General features: G+C 45.4%; 2 protein-coding genes across 6 annotated transcripts in view; both read right to left on the bottom strand.

Moving 5' to 3' along the window:
* Positions 1-1,728, bottom strand: part of KDM3B (lysine demethylase 3B) — a 52,226-nt gene extending 50,498 nt beyond the window's left edge. For all 4 annotated transcript variants that reach the window (XR_014788461.1, XM_084839484.1, XM_084839485.1 and 1 more), the window contains exon 1: positions 1,441-1,728. Coding sequence is in view for 3 of the 4 variants with exons in the window: in XM_084839484.1 (XP_084695610.1) it covers positions 1,441-1,611 (171 nt within the window). In the remaining variant the exon portion in view is untranslated. The remainder of the gene's footprint in view (positions 1-1,440) is intronic.
* Positions 1,729-3,403: 1,675 nt separating this feature from the next.
* Positions 3,404-21,990, bottom strand: LOC146354661 (C-terminal-binding protein 2). Of its 2 annotated transcripts, XM_084839488.1 has the most exons (10): positions 21,606-21,979; positions 17,193-17,347; positions 16,434-16,578; positions 14,509-14,715; positions 12,982-13,196; positions 10,876-11,006; positions 10,624-10,751; positions 9,460-9,580; positions 8,975-9,053; positions 3,406-8,161 (listed from the first exon to the last, which is right to left on the bottom strand). In XM_084839488.1, the coding sequence occupies exons 1-9, from the start codon at positions 21,652-21,654 to the stop codon at positions 9,020-9,022; spliced, it is 1,185 nt and encodes a 394-aa protein (XP_084695614.1). In that variant the 5' UTR covers positions 21,655-21,979; the 3' UTR covers positions 3,406-8,161; positions 8,975-9,019. The 2 variants fall into 2 exon arrangements, with proteins under 2 accessions (XP_084695613.1, XP_084695614.1); XM_084839487.1 differs by lacking the exon at positions 8,975-9,053 and having other exon boundaries at positions 3,404-8,161; positions 21,606-21,990.
* Between the last annotated feature and the right edge of the window lie 394 nt (positions 21,991-22,384).

Below are 22,384 nucleotides of genomic sequence, written 5' to 3'. Positions count from 1 at the left end.
GCCAGGAAGTGTCTGGGGTGTGCATATCTGTTGCTGTTTTTAAGTTTTTGGTGCTGTGTGTGTGTTTCACCTGGAAGTTTGGGGTGAAGATGTGTTGTCGGAGTGGCATTTGTGGGGTTTGGGAGGTTACTGCTTGGATGTGCTTGCATGGGGTATTTCTCTGAATATCACCAGATTGCTTTCTGGAATCATATCAAATATATAGTTTGGCATTTGGGCTCAGAATCAACTTCTGCTTATTCTCAGTTTCTTGGGCAAGTTACTTGTCTCAGCCTCTTCAGTTTGTCTGCTCTGTTTTCATTCTGATAAATTTTGTTGTGCTGTGTGGGGACAAATTTGTGATCTGGCATTTGGGGCTGAAAACCAATCTCTGCCTTGTACTCAATTTCTCTGGCATGTTTTTGAGTAGCCAGGCCCCCATGGCAGCCATTTTGTGGTGGTGCCCACAACAGTTTCTTAAATTTCAAAATGTATGGGCTCAAAAACATTGTGGACCCTACGGCCACACACAGGAAATTGGATAAGGGGTCATAAAGTACCTTGAAAACCAGGAACTGGAGGTGTAAGTATGGGGTTTTTATAAAAACATTGACTGATGTGCTGTACAGACAAAAGTGGCATTATCACCATAGCAACAGCACTGAAGCCAAGATGCACATTAGTTTCAGTTCAAAACCAAGTACATATCCCATAAAAATCTGCATGTAATCAGGATATGAATGCACAGCCCCGCCCCCACGGTAAAACACTTGAGAGTAGGTCAGGTACTTTGGTGAAACATTTTGGAAGTTTAGATCATCTATTCTACATGATTCAAAATGAAAAATATAACACACAGCATAGCAAATCAGCTTACAAAATTGTGTTTCCATAACTCTGCTGGAGACGTCTGTATTAAGGCATAATATCCCTAGCTAACAAACAACAATTTAAGAATGGCATAATTCTAAAGTAGAAAATGCGAAATGTTTTAAGAGATCCTATACTCCAAACGCACTGCACCTACAGAGGTGTTACCATTGTAAAATAGGTTTGCAGCCCCATCAGCCAAACTGCCGTAAACATTATTTAGTAAGAGCGTACAGCTTGTTTCTCCTCTCCACCCCCACATCCTCCGAGGTAAATGGGCTCGGGCACTCAACACATTGTCTCACAACAAGAAAAACAGGGACCGTCATAAATGCGGCAGCTGAAATCCGAGATCACCCGCAGCAACAGATCCTACAGGAGCGGCCGTGGCCACCACATAAGAGGAGGAGCAGGGAGAAGAGCCCGAGTTATCTCGGCCGAAGAAGGAAAGCAGGTAAACCCCTCCTCCGGAGTCCAAACAGAAGCAGCTCAGCAGCCCCCACCCCCGTATAGATATGTACACAGAAACACGGGCCACAAGGACGCCAAGCCACCGAGGCGGGCGGCCACCGGGCGGCCGAGGGGGCTCACCGCTAAGTCCTGGGGTACGGCCCCGCTCATGGCCCGCACGGTTCCACTTCTCCAGGCCCGGGAGGGCAGTGCAGGCCCAGGCTCCGTCCCCGACGCCTCACTCTCGCCCGTCCCCGCTACCAGCAACAGCAGGAGCCGCTTCCCCACCGGGGAGGCCGCCGCGTCCGCCATCCCCGCTGGGCAGGAGCCGCCTCCGCCGCGTCCTCGAGCCCAACAGCCGCCACAGACACCGAGCGAGCCAGCGACAGCCCTGCGCTGGGCCCCCCGAACGCAGCCCGCCCTGATCCCGGCGTGCCCCGCGCCAGTCTCTTCTCCGCTCCCGGCGTGCCCCGCGCCACCCAGGCAGCCAGCCCGCCCGCCCCTCCCGTTTTTAGTTCCCAGCATGCACCGCACGAGCTTTTATTTATTTACTTCTTCGCTCCCGGCATGCACTGCAGCCATTGCGCTCTTGCCCTATGCGTCCGTCACGTGTCTTTCTCTGTAGGGGGCAGTGTAGGGGCTCATGTCGTATGCTGCAGTACGCGACTCAAAGAATAAGAACGCAAGAGCAGGCGTGCTAAAGACCAACGGCCTATCTAGGCCTGCATTCTGTTCCCAGTGGCCTACCACAGGCTAATGGAAAGCCCAACAGACAGGCCATGAGTGCCTATAGCACCTTGCTGCCCATGGACCCTAGCAACTGGTGTTGAGGCGGCTCCTGCAGTTAATGTATATAGACAAGTCTTCATGACTAGTAGCCACTGATAGCCTTATCCTTCATGAAATAGTATCCACAGCATAGTGTCCAACTCTCCCCTCAAAAGGACCACTTCACGCAGTTAAGGAATACTTTTGTTACCTAAATGGTAGGCAAAGTTTGGAGGAAAGTTGGATTGCTATCCACCATTTCTTGATTAAGTTGAGGCACGAAAGGACTGCCTTGTTTCCCATTTGGTCTTGTCTTAACAAGCAGCCACTGAAGCTAGGAAGACTAAGCTCTGCTTTCACAGGTAATATTGTTGACAAGGCCACAGCCAGCCTACAACCATAACCATAATAAAGGAGAGAGCTTTTGTCATCTGAATTGTCACTGTTCTCCAAATAGCGCACATGTGTTTTAAAGGAATTATTATTTCAGACAATAGACAAATACTGCACTGCAAAAAAAAAAACTATTTTCCTGGTTATAGAGGACCATTAATGTACTATTTTTGACATGGCTTCTGAAGACATTTTTACCCTACCTTTTATACTACGTTCACCACAATTTCTATAGATTGTATTCTCAGAAGTTTATCATTTGACTAGCATAACTGGACCAAAGTAATTGCCCACTTATGCCAGTTTTCAGCCATCAACTGTAGAAAATGCTACTTTTAAGGACAGGAGATACAGAGTACTCTATTCCCTTGTGGTCATTTACATTGTACAACAGATTTAGGTTTTGGACATTCTAAAGAAGAAAATGTTTGATCTTAAGGCATGCCTTAAGTTCATTACCTAGATTCATCTTGTCCCCCTGCCCCCCTCTTAGGCTTACCAGATTTCTCTTCAAGTGTAGCAACTGCACAGATGGGCAAAAGTTTAAGACAACAGTTGGCAACGCAAGACTCTTACGAGTCCCCTGGACTGCAAGGAGGTCAAATCAGTCCATCCTAAAGGAAATCAACCCTGACTGCTCATTGGAAGGACAGATACTGAAGCTGAAGCTCCAATATTTTGGCCATCTAATGCGAAGAGAGAACTCCCTGGAAAAGACCCTGATGCTGGGAAAGACTGAAGGCAAAAGGAGAAGGGGACGCAGAGGATGAGATGGCTAGATAGCATCACCGATGCAATGAATATGAACTTGAGCACGCTCCGGGGGAGAGCGCAGGACAGGAAGGCCTGGCGTGCTATGGTCCATGGGGTCACGAAGAGTCGGACACGACTGAACGACTCAACAACAACAACAACACCAGCATAGTGAAATGAGAAGATCCATGTGACCATAAAGGAAATATTTATTAAAATATATTCAAGAAACTGTCAAACTTCTAACAAAAGCCAGGACAGAGTTGAAGGGAGAAACATCTGTACAGGAAACATTGTTGGAAATGCTTTTACATGCTTTATTGTTTAAGTTTCACAGTTTAGTTATTGTCTACAAAAATATATTTCTGAAACTCTGAGTCCTCTATAAAAAAAGCTGGTCAGCAACAGCAAACCTGACAAGCAGAATATACCTTAGGACAGAGTGAGCTCCTCCTGCAGATAAGCTTGGCATGACCCAGGGCACTCCTGCCTCAATATTAGGAAAAGACGTTCTTTGGGATTAAGCTCCACATTAATTCTGAAGGAAGGCAATTTAAAAATGAGTTTTTATTTCTCTCATTTCTTTCTTCCCCCAGCATGCGTAAAACTTGGAGCAAGGAGTTGCACATCTTTACACATGAGAAAGGGGTCACTGAACCAATGTTTGGTGTCAGGTGAGAAACTCTGCTTTAGCATTTATACCCAAGATTCACCCTGTTCTTGTGGCAACTGCTAGTTCTAGCCAACAATATACCATGATGTGCAACTGGAGCACTTTCATCAGCACCTGGCCAGTCCTGCCTTCTGGAACAGAAGCTTGATTTGCTAGTCTCAAACCTGATCTGGACCCTCAAGTAATGCCACTCTGGTAATTTCAAAGTCATTTTAATTCCCAAATGTAGGTCTGAGTAATACTGGTTATTTTTGAGGGCTTAAGGCTTAAATCATGTTCCACCAGCATTCAGAGACAGATGTGACCCTACCATGGTTAAGAATGTATTTCTAGTATGCCAACCAGCATGGTTTCTAGACAAAACAAGAGGCTCAGTGCTAGCCAGCTGGGATCTTCCCAAATTCTCTCCTTATGGAGGTTTTACCTGATAAGTCTTTAGAGGTATTCATGTGTAAAAATATCTTGCTTACTAATATACGGCTGCCACCTTTAATTAAGTGTATCTTGCACTACTCCCTGAAACAGGCAAGATGAACAGACTCCGTGCAATCCCACCGTTGGGGACCATGATCAGAAATCTTATAAACAGAAGATAGGAATAGCCAGCAGCAAGTAGAGGGGAAAGAGCTGCTGATGTACTCTTCCTGTAATACAATATGACACCATGGTAATCAGCTTCCTGATTCTCTACAGTAGGAATGCTCAACCCATGGGATGCCAGAACTTAAGTGGCAGTTATAAAGCCACAGTGATATTAGTTGGGTTGCAACAGGGCTGTGAAATACACAAATATCTCCTAGTAGGGTAAGAACAATGGATAGCAGAGACGCTTATTTCCTCATACCCAGGGCAGTGTGTATTCAGCATCATGTAAATATAGCCTCTGTAATCAAGCTTGATATCCTGAGAATCTCAGCTTTAATTTTTAAAAGCATGTACCAGGTCTTATGGTTGTAGTCAACAGCTTGACAGTGTATGACTAATATCTAATTAAGTTCAAGAAACTAAAAGATAATGTGACAGGGCCTCAGGCTCCCACATCATTCCCTACTCTTCGTCCATGGCTACTATTTCCTACCCTCTGTCTCACTAATCCCAATCTCCATGCCCTTCTCACCCTGCACTTCCCTGCCATCTCAGTCACAGCAAATCATTTCAAATATGATGAAAGTCTATTGGAAGCAGAAATAAATAAAAACATTTATGTTGTTCATCATAAACAACTAATAGTCTTGTGGCACCTTAAAAGGCTTAACATTTTTTAAAAATAGTATCAGTTGTCATGGACCAGAGTCCACTTCATTAGATGCATGAATCCTAAACTGGCAGGCATATACATACACCTGCCAATGTACGATTACACTTCATGCATCTTATGTTCATGAAAGCTGATGCCAGAATAAATTTGTTAGTCTTTAAGTTGCCACAAGACTGTTGTTGTTGTTTTTTGCTGTATCAGACATAACACGGCTATCCCTCCGGAGCTATTCATTACGTATCAGGATTTTGGGTTCACTGGGATGGGGGGTTGGCAAAGAATACACACAGCCCTGAATTACCCTCTGGAGAAGCACCTGATGTGGCTGAGGTGCATCAAAAATATGTTAACATTAGTAGATTAGGGTTTTCCTCTCAACAAATGGATTGTGAGGGGTAATACAAGCAGCCCACTTACAGCTGGCTAGTTTACCCACTAGGGAGCACACCTTTTCAAGGGCTGGTGCAGACATAAAACAATGCTGGCTCTTGACCGGGGCTAACAGATCAGCAGCAGGCCATGGGATCACATTCCTTTTGCCCTCTTTACTCTCGTTTGTACTCTTGAACTCTTTACTTCAGTTTGTTCTAACCAGCTGGTTAACACAGATCTGGGGACACCCTGAGCCAAGATTTTGGAACTGAGGTAGGAGGGCATAGGAGGAGAGTCACACACAAGGAGAGGGGATGGGATTGAAGGAGTGTGCTGTCCCACAAGCCACTCCCAATCCTTTAACCCTGGTTAAGGGCCAGCATAATGTTATGCCCGCAATAGCACAAATGATACCTAATTCCAGTTTTTAGGTTGATAAGAGCGGATTAATTCACAGATTACATAAAAAACTGAAGCTGTTGCTTTTGCCCCAAACTAAAGCCCTTCAGAGTTGGATCTTCACTCAAAGGCTCCCCACGCTCACTGCCACACATTTAGCACTAACATATGTTAGTATGCACCCCACCCCCACTCATGTAGTGCTAAAAACCCTGAGCAACCCAAGAGGTATGTGAATTTTAAACACATAATCATAATCATCCAAGAGATTATAAAGCTATTGTGCCTCCCCCACTATCAGAGCCTACCCTACACCAAGCACTTCCAACTCACATCCTAACAAAGCACACACTATCAGGGAACCATATACCATCTCAAGGAAAGAACCAAATCTGGACAATGCAGAAATTAGATTTCCATCTTCCTCAACTCCTCCCTCACTTTAAAGGGACCACCACATACCTGTCAGTTAGCACTTGGCATTGATAAAATTCCCACAACATTTGCAAGACAGTCTAGAGAACAATGGGAAGCTTGGGAACATGCTATCCTATTATGAACTTTCAGTTGTAAGCAAAGATCTAAGTTGGGGTTTCTACTCTATGCAATTTCCAGGTTGCCTGGGTGGCATTTTTGTTTGGAAAAGGGAGAGATGAATTCTAATCAGAATAAAGAATTCCCATTCTCTGTTCCCCAAATTCCCCTCTCTTCTGCTTACTTAGGCAGGTTAGTTAAAAGCCATAATTTGTTTATGGTCAAGGAGTACTGTGAAGTCCGAGCAACATGACAAGACCACTTTCCAACAATAATAAATATTTTGTTTCATGATGAAGTATGCGCTGTTTGCAAAATGTGCCAGGGAATAAGCAATACCCACCCACCCACAAAAGACAATTTACAACCCTAGTTCTGCCTCCAAATAGGGTTTAAATGTGTCCTTTAAAACACATCCAAGTTAGAAACTTGCTATATAATAGACCAACTTAGTTTTTCGGAAACAATCTGCGTAGCTATCTGCAGGCTCCAAGAATGAATTTTGTTGGGTTTTGTTTCTTGCAAGACAAGGACTCAATTCAGAGAAAAGAGTTGAAGTGAAGAACATGAAGATTCAGCACACACACCTGGGACATTTCACACTAGACAAAATCTGAGGGAACACTCCTAGCTTGGACTTTGATGTGTGTTAAAAGACAGGTCAAAGAGACTTAGGCCCTAAGTTAAGTTCTAGGATTTCAGCATAATCATCTTCTTGTAGCAAAGTTGCACTATTAGCGTGCAAAGAACAGGCATTTACATAACCTGAAGCCTTGAGTTCTGAAATTCCTCCTACCTCCCTATGTGGAGCTGAGTCCTCATTCCCTGAGCTGGGACCAAATCTCAGTTGAACCTTCCTTCCTGCAACTTCACAAGCATCTTGGCTGTCAAGACAATTCAACTGCTTCTCTGCACATTTTGAACACAAATCAGATTCCAGACAGAATTTCAAATTCACTCTGGCTTTTGTAATTACTTATGCTCAGCCCACTGGGAACAACTCACCCACCAACCACATCAGGTAACAGCATGCAGGCAGGATCAAAGCAGTAAGTGCCCACAACTGAGTAAGGGCTCCCTGTCTTCCTACCAAGCACATGCACAGCCTCGCCCACTCCCCATTGCAGTGTTCTTTGTCATTTGTACCTGAGACTTAGCTGATCTTCAACCTCAGAAACCGCCTTAAAAATACACACCAGCCTTGGAATCACTGGAGTGCTCAGTGTTCAGCCAGGTACCATTCTCCCATATGTCACACAGTGGAGGCAGGTACATGAGGACTTGCATGTTAAAACTAAACATTACCAAGAGGATGAAAAAGTCACTGCTTCATTGCCCCAGACAAGAAAAGAGATTCACCAAGAGATTTAAACTAAATCTGTTATAAAATACCTGTTAAAGGCAAGAGATAGAATTTGCCAACAATGAAATGCATTCTCCTGTCCTGTGTGAACAGGAAACAGTTCATGGGGGTCACAACATGTCCTATAAACAGGAGACCTCCCCTGTTTTCTTATGAGGGGTAAAAGGGACAACAGAGCTGCTACTGGTCAGTGGAGATTTCTCTGTCTGGCTCCAATTTGCTTGACTCTCCTGGAGAAGGGGTATGTGGTGCAGAGTGAGACACAGAAGGAATGCCATGAGCTACAATCCCCTCTACTGGTGGCTCTGGCAGCCCAGAGGTTGCTACTCCCACTACTCCTGGAGGAAACCTGTCACAAAAAAGAAAACACATGGTGTGAAGAAACTGAGATGAACGTTTAACTGTTGATTTGTTTCAACCACTGAGGGTCTGAATGGATTAACAATAAAATAAGAATGTATGCTTCTTTACTGTGTGCCTGAGGAGCATTACATTGTAAATATGGTGCACTGGCAAACTGGCAGTTACTCTTGCCACTAGGAGGTGAAAATGAAGCCAGGTTTCTATCTATTAATATGGGAAGGTAGAACTGAAATTGGTACCATCTGTTTGGGGAATAACTGAACATTCTAATGATGCCCTTTGGTCTACAGTTTACACACAGATGGGAGAACAGAACGTTGGCTACCATCAAGAGGTGTCTTCGTGAGAGGCTGGGGAGCCTGAAGAAGACATCAGCGAGGTAGAAGAAGCGCTACAAGACCACGAACCCAAGCTGAGAGCATGTTTGGCAGAAGCTGGAGAAGGTCTGCAAGTGAGGAGAGGAAAACTCCTGGGGCAGCCTTCGGAGGAAACAGCTGAAGCCGGAGAGTCAGCTGGGCCAAACTGAAGACTTCAGGAGAAGCCTGGTGAACAGCCTTGAAGGTTCCAAGTTGAAGTGAAAGCTGACCAGAGAGAAGACTGCTTTTCAAGCCCTGTGAGTTAAGTGAGGTGGAGCTTGATAGGGGAATTGGCTTAAATTTGGTTAGGGTTAGGAACTGGGGCTTCTAAGACCTGTTTGGTGGTCAAAGTAACTGTAAAGAAACAGTGTTTAAAATTATTAACAACCATCTCAAATAATAATCTTTCTTGTTTTCTTTTTAATAAAATACTATATACCTACACATGGTGATTACAAGCCACTTTGGTGAGTATTCCCTTGAAGGTTTCACTGCCAACACTTCCCGATATGTATGAAAGGCCTTCAGAAAATTAAGTACAGTGCAAAATTATGTGAGCTCTTGGACCAGCCTTAACTTCACATTATCATGTCACTATTCTCCAAGCATCCAGGTTTACCCTCATTGCTGCAGGGGTAGAGTTACATATTAAAATCCCAAGTGCACCTTGTCAGTGAAGTAACCTATCTAAACAGTAGCTCTGAAGCCCTCTGGTTTAGTTAAACAGGTGCTCCTTGCTCAAGAATGACAATCTACCAAAGCAATGCTGCTTTATTTCTGTGTGGAGTTTGCTGCCAAAGAGAAGATACACAGGCAGACTGGATCTAGTCTCAAAGCCAGATAAAAAGGCTGAATTCAGAAAATTAGGGTCCTGATGCATAGGTAACCCATGCAAAAAGCTGTTGGTAAGAATGCATGTATGTCTCACCTGTAAGCTGCAGCTCCATTAAGCTCTGGATGTACAGCTGCAGGATCAATACTGGACCACTGAGCTGCTAAAAGCAAGTACTCCTTATTAACACAGTTCCTCAAAGTATCAGGTATGTGACCTATGGCAAAATCAAGAAATGCAGAGGTAGATGATGCCAGTACCAATGCTTATTTAAACCTCCAAAAGGCATTGGAAACGGCCCTCTAACTGCCTCCCTGCTTTTAACACAGGACTGGAAGATGTAAGAAAAATCCAAACAGCAAAAATCGATATGAAGTATCTGATTTATGCAGTACAATAACTTATTGCTCGTTTCCTCACCAACGTGAGGTTCATGAAGGGATTCCTTCAACTGCAGTCTCTAAGTGCCCAGTGGCACTGGACACAAATGCACTCAAGAAAATCCTCCAAAGCTTTACTCTACACAGAAACAGCACCAAATATATCACAAATACTAGGGTGGGAGAACAAACAGGCTAAATAAGTGGTGGGTATGTGCTGGCCTATGGGCCAGATGTGGCCTTTGGGGTGCTCCATCCAGCCCATGACCTTCCCTCTTTAACCCCCACCCCATCCCCAGCAATTAGACAGCTTCCACTGGTATCAGTGGAAGCTTTTTTAGAAGCCAAATTGCCATGGGAGGGGTTGCAGCAGGGGAGGGAAGGAGGGTTCACCCTTTCCTTCCAATGCATTGATTTCCACTCTGAAAATCCCACTCTCATGCAGTTATTAGCCTTGGCCCTCACCTTCCTGCACAGCAATTAGGCTTGAAAAAGCCTCCCACAGACTCTAATGGGAGGCTTTTTTTCAGGCTTAATTGCTGCACAAGGATGTGTGTGCACATGTGGATGCATATGTGGAATCCCCTGCCCACGTTTTGCTTTGGACCCACACACCACTTGCATGTGGTCTCGAGCAGATTAGCCACTGGGGAATGCGACCCTCAGAATGAAAAAGGTTCCCCACTCTTGGTCTACTCTAAACAGTCTAAAAAGCTAAAGCACTAATCCAGTGACTTTCAATCCACCTCTGCTGATTACACAAGGAGCTCCATCACAACAGCCCTTAACTTTAAGAAACTCAAGACAGAAATTCCTGTTGTGTAGAGCTGTCCCAGTGAAACAATCTTGGAAGCAACTGCACAGCTGTCTTTTCAATTACCTGTGATGGCTCTCCGGATCTCTTTAGCCGCATCCTCTCTAGACTCAATGGAAGCCTGTTCACTATACCAGGCTGTGTGAGGAGTACAAATCACATTGGGAGCATCTTTTAGGGGCCCATTTGCAAAGCTGTAATGTAGAGAAAAACTCATGTTTTTGATTATGGTCTTCAGCAGCCCTAAGACCAAGAGAGAGAAGAGTCCTATTGAAAAGTGCTACAGGATGGTAGCATAAAAGATAGCACAGTAGTTACCTGAAAGGCTCTGACTCATGCACATCAAGTGCTGCCCCTCTAATCCTCCCCTCCTTTAGGGCTTGAGCCAGGGCTTTCTCTTCAACCAGTCCTCCACGAGCTGTATTTACCAGAAAGCAGCCTTGCCGCATCTGTAGAGAAACATGTAGAGGGGACTACTGAGCTTTAATAATTTGCTTGAGTCCAAATGGCAGCCTGGGAATGACTGCTAGTAAAATGGTGCACAGTTTAATGGTGATTATGCCAGCCAAGGAACAGCAATGCATTACTCCTCCAAGCTCTCTCTCCTGGCTCTTAGGGACCAGAAACATAATACAAGCTTTGTATCTCTTGGCTTCAAGGACCAAGTGCCTTGTGGCACTCTCAATTTGGAAAAGAATGCAGCAATGGCAATGATGGATGGAGACAGTTGAGAGAAGGGAAGGATATAAATGCTATAGTCCAGGAGGGAGGGCTAATAGAAAAGTACACCTTAGCTCTAAGGACAGCTAGAATATAGGGGCTGGGGGGATAAACAAGGCACTCTTATATTAAGAGAGGAGATAAAAACTGGAAAGAGACCTGCTACAACAAAAACCCAGTAGTCAGATTCTCAAACTTCAGGTTGTATCCAATTATAGATAGCCTCCAAAACATGTCATGATTATGGCCAAAGCTGATACAATTCAGGGTCTGAAGAACCATCAGCACAATCTCATGTATAATCTGCCATTTTACAGGCAATCGATATAAAGAATGCCAGGTAGGCACAACATAATCATGGTTGCCCTCTCCAGTAAGCAACTGTGTTCTGAACAAGCTGCCTAGAGCAGAGAATGAAGTGTTTATGTATTTATTTATTACATTTCTATACCGCCCAATAGCCCGTTCACAACAATTAAAACCACGGAATACAAGATAAAACACAATATAAAAATTTAAAAGTTTAAAACTACAGTACAAAAATAAGCAAATAGAACTTAGCTGTGGTGCAAAGATTTAAAATACCATACCAGATTTAAAACAGAAATTGAAAAACTGTTTGCTTCCTTGTGGATTCTCCTATTTGCCATTCAGTGGTCCAGGCACTGGGTGATCTCTTGTCTGTTCACTGGAGAGTAGGTTCTTTAAAAGACAAATTTGGGCTGGGGGCTGGAGTAGGAGGTACCTCCTACTTCTGCTCTAGAACCAATTATGACTGATGTAGCAATAAGTCTCCCCAGCCAATGAACTGGCTGGGAAACCTGAGATCTGCCCCAGAAATCTCTTTTCTGTTACACACCCCAAAACAAGGCTTCAAATAAAGTCAGAACATCAGAATGGCAAACTAGTTCATAGGTAAGTAACCTCTCCATACACCATACTTTTGGCAGGGAAATATTGCCTAAACTTAACATTCCAGTACAACCTGAAGCATGTTCTTTCAAAGACTGCATCAGCTAGAGCAACAACATTGATCCTATAGCGTAGGGGTGGACAACTTACAGCCCTCCAAATGTTTGGGCCTACAACACCCATCAACCCAAGCCAGAACAGCCAAAACATGTGGAGGGCCACAAGTTGCCCACTCCTGCTGTAGTATTTGGTGAAAGTGCAAAGGGAGGAGCTTATTGCTCTTCACTCAGGATCCTCTAAGACAGGGAAGGGCAACTTGTGGCCCTGCAGATGTTTTGGCCTACAACACTCATCAATCCTAGCCACCATAGCCAATGGTGAAGGATCATGGGAGTTGTAGGCCAAAATTTCTGCAGACCTGCAAGTTGTCCACCCCTGCTAAGGCAGTAAGTGATGATCCAACACACATGGTGGTCTGACAGAAGTTTTGTAGAGAGGATTGCTGGGAGGGCACTCCTGAGATTGAGACATTGCCATGCTTTCTCCCTGAGGTGGCTAGGATTAGGGCAGGAAGTAGTTAGGATTGACTCCTGCTCCTTATGAAACGGTGAGGGCATAAAGGAGGCATCAAGGTGTACCACAACACTTATCCGTCCTTCAGCTTAGGCTTTTCTTCACTATCTTCAGTGTGTGGGGAAGGAAATGCAAGCACCAGATACACACAGTCCCTCCCAGCTTCCATAAAACCCTCACAGAAGCAACTTGTGTTCCCAGCACAATGCAAAGTTACACCTGTTTAATGGTGAAGTCATTGATGAGATGATGATTATGCTCATTTAAACTGCAGTGCAATGTGATGCAGTCACTGTGCATTAGCAGATCTTGCAGGGTGGCCATCCGTTGCAATCCCAGAGAACGCTCCACTCCGTCAGGCAGATATGGATCATAGAAAACCACATTGAAGCCAAAGGGTTTTGCACGGAGGGCAACTGCTTGCCCAACTCGACCTTAAAGAAAGAAAATGTGTTCACCTTAACATCTTTAGCGGAGAGGTAGTTACTAGAAGGAGACTTGGAAGTATCCAAGAGGCACAGTCTATGAAAAACTCCTATACTCTCTTTTAGGAATAGGGAGATGGGGTGGGAAGTTCCCACTGTCCAACTGAGGGCTCCAGGGCAGCATGGGTGACTGTGTCTGGCAACTCACAGGCTGCTTGCTTGAGCTCATTCTGCTGGAAGGGGGTGAATAATGTGGTACCTTTAAACACGTTAGGGAAGGAGTTAATAGCTCACTGGAGGTACACATGTTTTGCATGAAGAAAGTCCCTCCTATCTTCAGCTAAAGGATCTCAGCTGATAAGAACCTCAGCCGGAGACTTCAAAGAACCGCTACCAGTCTGAATTCACAATGCTCTACAAAAAGGATCTCTGGTCCGACTTATACTAAGGCAGCTGCCTGAAGCATTCCCAACCATTGTCAATGGGAACCAGTAGGACCAAAGTTGAACCAGCATTAGAGAAACAGTGTCCTAAGTGTTTCCTTGATTTTCTTGTAAGCTCTTTGAGAGACATTTTTTAAATCTAAAAAGTAGGAAATATAAATGAATGTATGTATTTATTGAATCGATTTATATATTGCTTTAATATATCTAAAAAGACATCTCAAATCAGTTTACAACATCAATAAAATAAATTTAGAAAAAAAATAATTCTTAGGAGCCAGCACCTAGGTTTTTCTCCAGCCCTGCATGCAGCCACATATGTCCTGGAAAGGGGAAAATGCAGCTTATTTTGAAAAGAAATATTGCTAAGTAAGCTGAGTAGAAAGTTCAAACTGTGACTAAGATAGCCTCCCCACTCCCCAACTCCTTCAGCTCAGTACCCCCTCCCTGGACTCAAAGGATGCCAGTACTAGGATTTATCTGATACTCTTATACTTTTGCTACAGGACTGTTGTGTTATGTATTGATTAAAAGTACATTAGAAATTATGATGTTGAAAGTGACTTGATATTCCTGGAAGAGTTCTTTCAACGAGATGATTCAAATATAACAAGCTATGATTTGGTGCTATGGAAGCCGCACTTAAAACAATGTGGGCTTGCGTGTCGCCTCTTCCCCTCACATGCAGTGATTTGCCTCTCCAATCATGGTTTGCAGGGTAAGCACAAACCCTAGCTTGCTACTTCAGACTATGAAAGGAAGAAGGAAAATTACCACACATGGGGAAAAGAGGGAGGTTGCAAAGCCCCTTGACTGCTTGTTCACATAGTGCTAAAGTACGAACTACACCAGTATCTCTAGGAGCAGCAATTTCTTACCAAGACCAATTATGCCCAAGGTTTCACCACGGATACGCACAGCACCTCCAGCCACGTCTCTGATCTGCTCCATACTCGAGGCTCTGTTTCCTTCTCGCATGGCCTGGTGGAGCCAAGTAACCCGACGATAAAGGTTCAGGATGTGGCAGAGGGTGGAATCAGCTGTCTCTTCCACAGAAGAAGAAGGTATGTTGCACACTGCAATGCCTAAGGGAAAAGGGAAAAGAGGCTAGTAAAATACTCAAACGATCCCAAATCCAAACCAAGAAAAGAAGAGAGATCCCAACACTTCAAAGCGATGAATACAATTCAACACATTGTACTGACCCCTGCACAATATCCAGCAGTTTTATACCAGCCCAACCCCAAATCTGACTTCCATGTAGACCAGGGTGGGAAACCCTTTTTCTGTTGACAGCCACATTTCCTCGGGGATTATCTGTTGAGGGCCACATGCTACTGACAGATGAGGCCAAAGCCAAAAATGGATGAGGGCACCTGCTCACTCTTTTTGCCACCTCCTTTTATTTCTCTTTCTGACATGCCCTTATCTTTCTCCCCACCCATCAGACTGCCAAGGGAGAGACAGATCGCTCTTGCCAGATTTCTGAACTGATCACTTGCAGAGTTAATTGGTCTACCCAGCTACTAGCAAAAACTATCCACAGTCTGAGGCAGATGTCTTCTCCAGCCCTGCTACCTAAGATGGTGAAAGAATCTGGGAAGACCTTCTACATGCAAAGCAGTGGAACAACATATTGTCATTAAATTGCCTAGATTTCAGCACTTCAACATGGGTACAAAGCTGAAGCACAACAAAAACTGAAGAGGATTTAGCTAATTCAATAGAACAGGGACTGCAGAATCTAAAGGAATCAGGTTTAGACCAGTCTCTCACAGAGCTTTAGACAACCAGGTGAAATGCTTATTGCTTTTAAGTTATGTGTACATATATAGTTTACACTAATGTTTAATTATGTATACTCTTAGGAAGCAATCCTATGGCCACTAGACAGTGTCTAGAGGACCATAAGATTATTCAGTTCCCAGAAACCACGCTCCCTGCCCCCTCGTAGCTGGCGTAGTTCTCTCTGCGTTGGCTACATCTCTGCACTCGGAAATGGAGTGCAGAGACAGGGAAAAGGGGGCAGTCCCTGGGGCAGGGAGGAGATTGTGGAAGCTGCTTTATGCTTCTTATCAGGTCTCCAGGCGCCTCCCCTCCCCCTCCCTGAAGCCACGCCCAGACAGGTGAAATCGCCTGTCTAGGCAAAAATGCAGGGTGGCTGGAGCACAGAGGAGAGGATCCCCTCCATGCTCCAGCCATCCTGCACAGGATAGTCAGCAGCCTCCAATTTTGGAAGCTGGCGACTATCCAGATAGGACTGCACCCTTAGTTACTATGTATACTTAATCTTACATATTTGAGCCTAAACACACCTGTGTGAAAATATGTTCTAATGAAATCAATAAGACTTAGCTCCAAATAAACAGGCTTAGGACCAGAGAGTGTGGCTATCATTTTCTAAGCCAACACAGCAACAAGATATTAGTGGCTTGTAGAAACTGTTCATAGAGGACAAACATGTTCTGTTTGTTGTTACTTGCGCAAAACTGCATGAGTTACAAGCCCCCCCCTGTGTGATCTTAGGGATATAACTATTTGTTAGCTTCAATTCTGAATTTCTACACTAAGAATAGTGACCCAATCCATACCACTTCTTATGAGAATATTATAAAAAAACCAGTGGAGTTCTTTGCAAATTTATCTGTCTGAATAATAGGCATTCCACTGGCTTTCCAAGAATGCATGTTTTTGACTGACCTCCAATTTAGACCCAGCAAACTGAGCACAAAGAGGCAGTGTGTGTGTTTTTTCACTCTATGTATTCACTTATTTTTTAGAAAATGTACTGGGATCACCATACCTAATTCTGCAGCTGACTTGATATCCACATTGTCATAGCCACTGCCAATTCGCACAATGACCCGGAGAGCTTTGAACTTCTCCAGGTCCTGGCGCGACAAGGTAATGGTGTGGTACATCAGAGCCCCAACAGCTTCATTTAGCACCTATGGGAAGACAGAACAACAGAATAACGCTTCCTCCACAGCATTAGAACAAGTCAGATCAGGATTCTGCAAACCCACTTGCTTGCTTCCCAGGAGCAAATACCCCTCCCCCTTCTGGTGAGTGGTCCTGTCCCATCCCACATGCCCAGCATAAGGATCCCTCCCCCGAGTTCTCTGTGAACTTCAGAGAACTCAAGAAAGGGGAGGGTGGTTTCTTCTTTCCTCCTGCAGGACTTCTGCAAAAGGCACAGACAACACCTCACTACTGCTACAAAAGCAAAGAAACTATCCCTCCTTTCAGTTCTCTTGAGTTCAGGGTGAACTCAAGAGAGAGAAGTTGTTTCTCTCCCTTCCCAGTGGACTTTTACAGTAGGAGGAAACAGTGATGTGTAGTATGCACCTTCTGCAAAAGCTTGATGTTGTCAAGAGAAGACCACCTCCTCCTCCAAATTTTCTGCAGTTCACACTGAGCTTCCATAGGGTTTGGAGGAGGGTTGGAAGCAACTACAAATAATGTCTAGCTACTAAAGCAGAAGCAAAATTGGTAAACTCCAGAATCAGATCCTCAGTTCTTCACTGGAAAGGGAGATCCCCATTTGTTTTAGTGCATTTACCTTTTCATGAATTTCCTGAGTTGACTGTGCATCACAGAAAGCCACTGTGGCAACATCCTTCAGGATAGGCATCTCTACAGTGCAATCCCTGCCATCAAGGAGCGCGACCAGTGGACGGGTTGGCATTGGGCCATTACCAATAGGAGGCCTTATACCTACATAAGAAAAACCTTAAATCATTTGCAAATATAAGCAAGAACACATGCTTATATCAGTCCTAAGCCAGTACCACTAAGAATTGATAATTCTTGTAAGAATAATTCATTGTTAGAGCCTGGAGGAATTCAGGAAAGAGCCATTCTTCAGTGGCAGAACACATGTGCTGCACGCAGAAGGTCTCAGGTTCAGTCCCTGGGAAGTCCAGGTAGGCTTGCGAAAGACTCCTGGTTTTAAAAAAAATTGTTAATAAAGTAATACAACATAGTAGCACGTTACACAGTTAGTATGCAATAGAGTACTTTGGGGTACTGTTTTTCTTAGAAAATCTCATCACCAACATCTTGTAAGTTTGTCTTTTAACTCAAACACCTTTCCATAACGTTCTGTGTGTTTTGGTGGTCAAATATATGTATTGTTCTTAATGTAATAAAAAGGATACCATAGTTCAAAGAAATTATCTGATTCTTTAGTTTTCATGGTCCTCCCATATTTGTTTCATCAATTTCTCTGAGTGCAATGCTCTATGGATACATCTCGTGTGGTTTTCCAGCATTTTGCAATTTCCAGTCATGCTGCTACCATCATAAAGGCAACTGGTTCTTTGTATAGCAGATGTTCATTATCATTGTCAAATACAGAGAGAAGAGTTGCCTTAGAATTCAAGTGTACTTACTGTCCAGTCATTTTATAGATTTCCTCAAATGCAATGTGAAAAAACTTCTGTCTGTAACCATCAAGAGCCATTGTCAATCAGCGTACTAAGCTAGTATGCTAATAGTCTGACCTGGTATAAAGCTTTTAAAATTATGCTTTTCAAAAAAGCAAAGACTCCCATGAACTGCTCATGTCTATACCTGCATGGAAACTTTGTCTGAATTAATGATGTGTGAAAACTACGTAAATGGTTCTGATGTCTGGCTGTTCACAGATCTTTCATAAAATCAGTACCATACATTAGATACTGACCACCCATTCATATAAGTATGCGGTTCAAGAGTTAAATGTGGAAAAATAAAATTAGATTAAACACTCTATTGCCTAAAATTTCCTTAAATAAAGGAAACAGTTCTAAAAGCAATTTGGGAGGAGGTGGGAAGAGTGGCAAAGAGGTAATCTGCAACCGAGTCATAATTCCCTGGTCTCCAGGGGGATCGGATAATGGTGACAACCCATGAAAATGTCTTTTTTATCAAACTCACATTACTTGCTGTGCCTATAACAGTAGCCAAAGATAACAGCGAACAATCTGATTCCAGAGAAGAAATAGCTGCTACATCGAATGAAAACAATATGGACCCAAATTACCCCCTCCTGACTCAGGAAGTAATGATGAGACATCATAATACATAACTCTTTCAAAATCTTATCATTGGAGGTCTTCAAAGTATTGCTGATTCACTAGTACTGAAAAGGGAAGATAGACACACAGACAGAGCAGATATCCCAATATAATTGCAAATATATGCAGAGCAGGGATTCCTAAACCTTGCCATTATCAGCCTTCCTAAATCAAAAAGAAAAACCTGACCCCAAGTTCATCAAATGCTGCAAGCCCAAATTCACTTATGGAGGAGCAAGGGACAATTTTTTTTTAATGAACTTGCCAATCAACCAAAAATTTGTTGCTCCAGGCCTCCTCGCCCCAAAGCTCAGGGATGTGTCCACAGCATGAGACCAGGGGGAAATCTGCTCATCTCTACAGCTCTAAGCTTGGAGCTGCTGGGGGGACGGGGAGAAAGCAAGCCCTCACCTATAAACTGGAGGAGGGTCAGAAGCAAGCCCATGTACCTGTGCTTCCCACCTAGAAGGAGATGGGAAATGAAGGTGCTTCGGCTTGTTCTGCCTCTGTGCCAAATGGGCACTCTGAGCTCAGAGTACCAGGCTGGCACAGAGGCAAGCCCACCTGCTTCCTCCTCTTGGCTCAGGCTTGGAACTGGAGACAGGAGATAGAGACACATCAGCCTGCTCCAATGGGTGGAGGAAGCTTCGGGCTCATGTCATTCACCAGAGCCTGGCTCTTCCTCACCATGGTGAAGGAGGTGAGATTATCAACCCCTGCATGGGAGTAAATCCCACTGAACTCAGCAGGATATACTGCCAAACAAGCATGTACAGGATCATAAGGTAAAAAGGTAAAGGTGTCCCCAACCAGTCGTGTCCAACTCTAGGGTGCGGTGCTCATCCCCGTTTCTAAGCCGAAGAGCCAGCGCTGTCCGAAGACGCTTCTGTGGTCATGTGGCCGGCATGACTGAACACCGAGGTGCACGGAGCGCTGTTACCTTTCCCGCCGAAGTGGTACCTATTTATCTACTTGCAATTTCTTGCTTTCAAACTGCTAGGTTGGCAGGAGCTGGGACTGAAGACGGGAGCTCACTCCGTCATGCGGCACTCGGGTCTCGAACTGCTGTCCTGCCGACCTTCCGGTCTGCAGTTCAGCATCTTAACCACTACGCCACCGTGGCCCCATACAGAATCATGCTACAATACAAAACAAGGAGAGCTTGTATGATAGCCATTAATCTTCTCCCAGCATGGGTACAACTAGATAAAAGGAAAATGTGTTTTGAGGGAAGATCTCAGAGAAGCAAAAAGCTTCTGAAAAATTGCCCCTTTCCAGACTTACCAGGTAATACTGGGGGTGGGAGTGAGGACTGTACAGCAGTCTATGCTTTAGTCAGCACAAAACCCAGTTGACTATAAAGGAGTGAGTGGCTAGGCATTCTGCTTCTTTGATCAATCGCAACACACTGGAAAGGAGGGAGCAGGGAGACACAAGCACCTGCATCAGCAATTTCCTGTGTTTCCCTCAAATGGTAAGTAGGTCTGGGATTATTTGTGCAGTTGTGTCTTAGGCCACAGGGCACCATAGTCATGGCACCTCCTTAATGGCCCACCTCACATTTGAACATCCTGATAAGAAACAAGCCACTGTCAGGCAATTAAAGGAATTAGTCACAGGCAACCACTCTGTGAGAATTAAGAAAACATAATGCCAACGAACAGCTGAGTTAACCACACAGCCCTTTCCTTCACAATACTTTCCACTTGCAGGTATCCACACATTTGCTCTTGAACATTTAAAGTTGCCTCTTCTCTTTTCTATGGTTACTTTGAAAATGCCTAGAATAGCTTTGCAGATAGCCAGTTGGCCCACAGAAAGAGACAGAGTCTTTCAGATAAGTCATTTGCTAGCCCTACCGGGTCACCTCAGGCAGTCAAGGCGATAATTTGTAAAAAAAAAAAAAAAAAAAAGCTCTGGAAAATTTGGAGGGGGGCACGGGCCACATCAACACTGACAAACAGTGCACTCCAACTAAGAAAGAAAATTGACACTGAGTGCAGTGAAAAGCGGGCCTCTTCAAAGGCTCAGCCCCCAAGCATCTTACAGTCTTAAGAAGGGCCAGTAGATGATGTTCTGTACTTCTCAGCAAGACTGACTTACTGCTTTCTACACAATACAAGACGACTCAGGAAGCACCTGCCAGAAGCATCAACAACATTCTCTCAAAGTGTCCAAGACCATGGTTCTGAAAGTGTGAAATGGGACTACCCTAGGAGACACAAGCCAGCTGCTAAGGCTTTTAATGCTCCCCCCCCCCACAGTTTTTGTACACATCCTGACTCTGTCAAGATCCAAACCACCAACCTCTCCTACCCACCTCGTAATATTGGACACACACAGTTTCCCACACCTTTGAATCTACTTTATTCCTAGATCAATGCACCATGAAAGGGGGGGGGGGGGAGATGTCATTCAGATCAGTCTGTACGGACTGAACTCACGAAGGCCTGAATGAAGCCACCCTACTCGCGGCCTTAACTCCTCCCCCCGCGCCCCATCTGCAGTACAGTATAATAATACTGTCCAACCTTGTCGGGGTGTTGTAGGGATGATCGAGATGGTGCACGTGAAGCCCTTTGGCCGCTTGAGCCGCTCCGCGAGAATGGAAACAAGGGACAGCTCGCAGCTTTTAGAAGGCAGAGGAGGATCGGTGCTGTAGCCGACTAGGCTGCACAGTTTTCGGGCGGAGCTGGCAATAGGCTCCAGGATCCAAATCTTCAAGGGAGAGCCCAGCGCCGGCGTTTCGTGTTAACAGAGAGGGGCGGGGGCAGCACCCTTCCCCAGCCCCCTTCTGTCAAGGCAGCGCCGCGCGGAGGGAAACTCGGGGCATGAGGTCTGGATCCTCCAGCAGCCTTCCATGGAAGAGAGACTCGCCGCCGCCCAGCGATCCCTCCCTAACCCCAGGGCGTTACCTTCGCAAATGCGGTCCAGCCTCTGGCGCTTCACTTTGTGCCTGTCCATGAGACACACCGAGACGGGCCCGCGGGGCTCTGAGCGGGGCGGGGAGGAAGAGGCGGCGGCGGCAGCGGCGGCGGCAGCGGCGGCGGGCGCGACGAAGGCACAACCCCGGCTCGGCGAGCAGGGCAGACGGACTCGCCCCCGCCCAAGGACTCGCGGCGGCCGAGCGGACTCGGAGCGTCTAGGCGCCGGCCTGTTCCCTCAGGAGGCAGGACGAAGCGGGGGAGAGGCGGGAGGAGGAAGGCTGGGCCGGCTCGCAGACGCACGACGGACCCTGTCCCCCGCTGCCTCTTCCCTGTCGCGGCCCTCCCCGCCGCCACCGGCCTCCAAAAAGGAAGCGGAAGGGCTGGGCTGAGTCCGGGAGGACGAGGTTCCCGTCAAAGCCGGAGCGCAACGGGCCGCTCAACCATAGAGCAGCAGTAGAGCGCCCCCCGCCCGAAACCGCCGACCACTCCCGGGCTGCGCTCTCATTACTTCTCCGGCGGCACTGGCGGTCCCCTGTTGCGCCTTGTAGACTGCCTCCATGTGCGAAGCAAGAGGAGTAGAAGCACACAGGAATCTATAGATGAGCAAGTAAATGAAAATAGGCACGAGGCTTCCACCTGGCGCAGTGCTTTCTAATAATCTACTCCGGTCCCGGTCCCACTCCCTCCGAAGCAGCAGTGCGAGAATGGCTTTTTTCCTTCTTGGCACTCCCCATGACAAGCAGAAATTCCGCCAATGGAGCAAGGCA

This window comes from Heloderma suspectum, chromosome 2 (assembly GCF_057233095.1).
Source record: "Heloderma suspectum isolate Gila_16-S chromosome 2, 16-S_ref, whole genome shotgun sequence".
Classification (NCBI taxonomy): Eukaryota; Metazoa; Chordata; class Lepidosauria; order Squamata; family Helodermatidae; genus Heloderma; species Heloderma suspectum.
The sequence above is the reverse complement of the archived record's forward strand: the minus strand, read 5'-3'. Positions and strand labels throughout refer to the sequence as shown.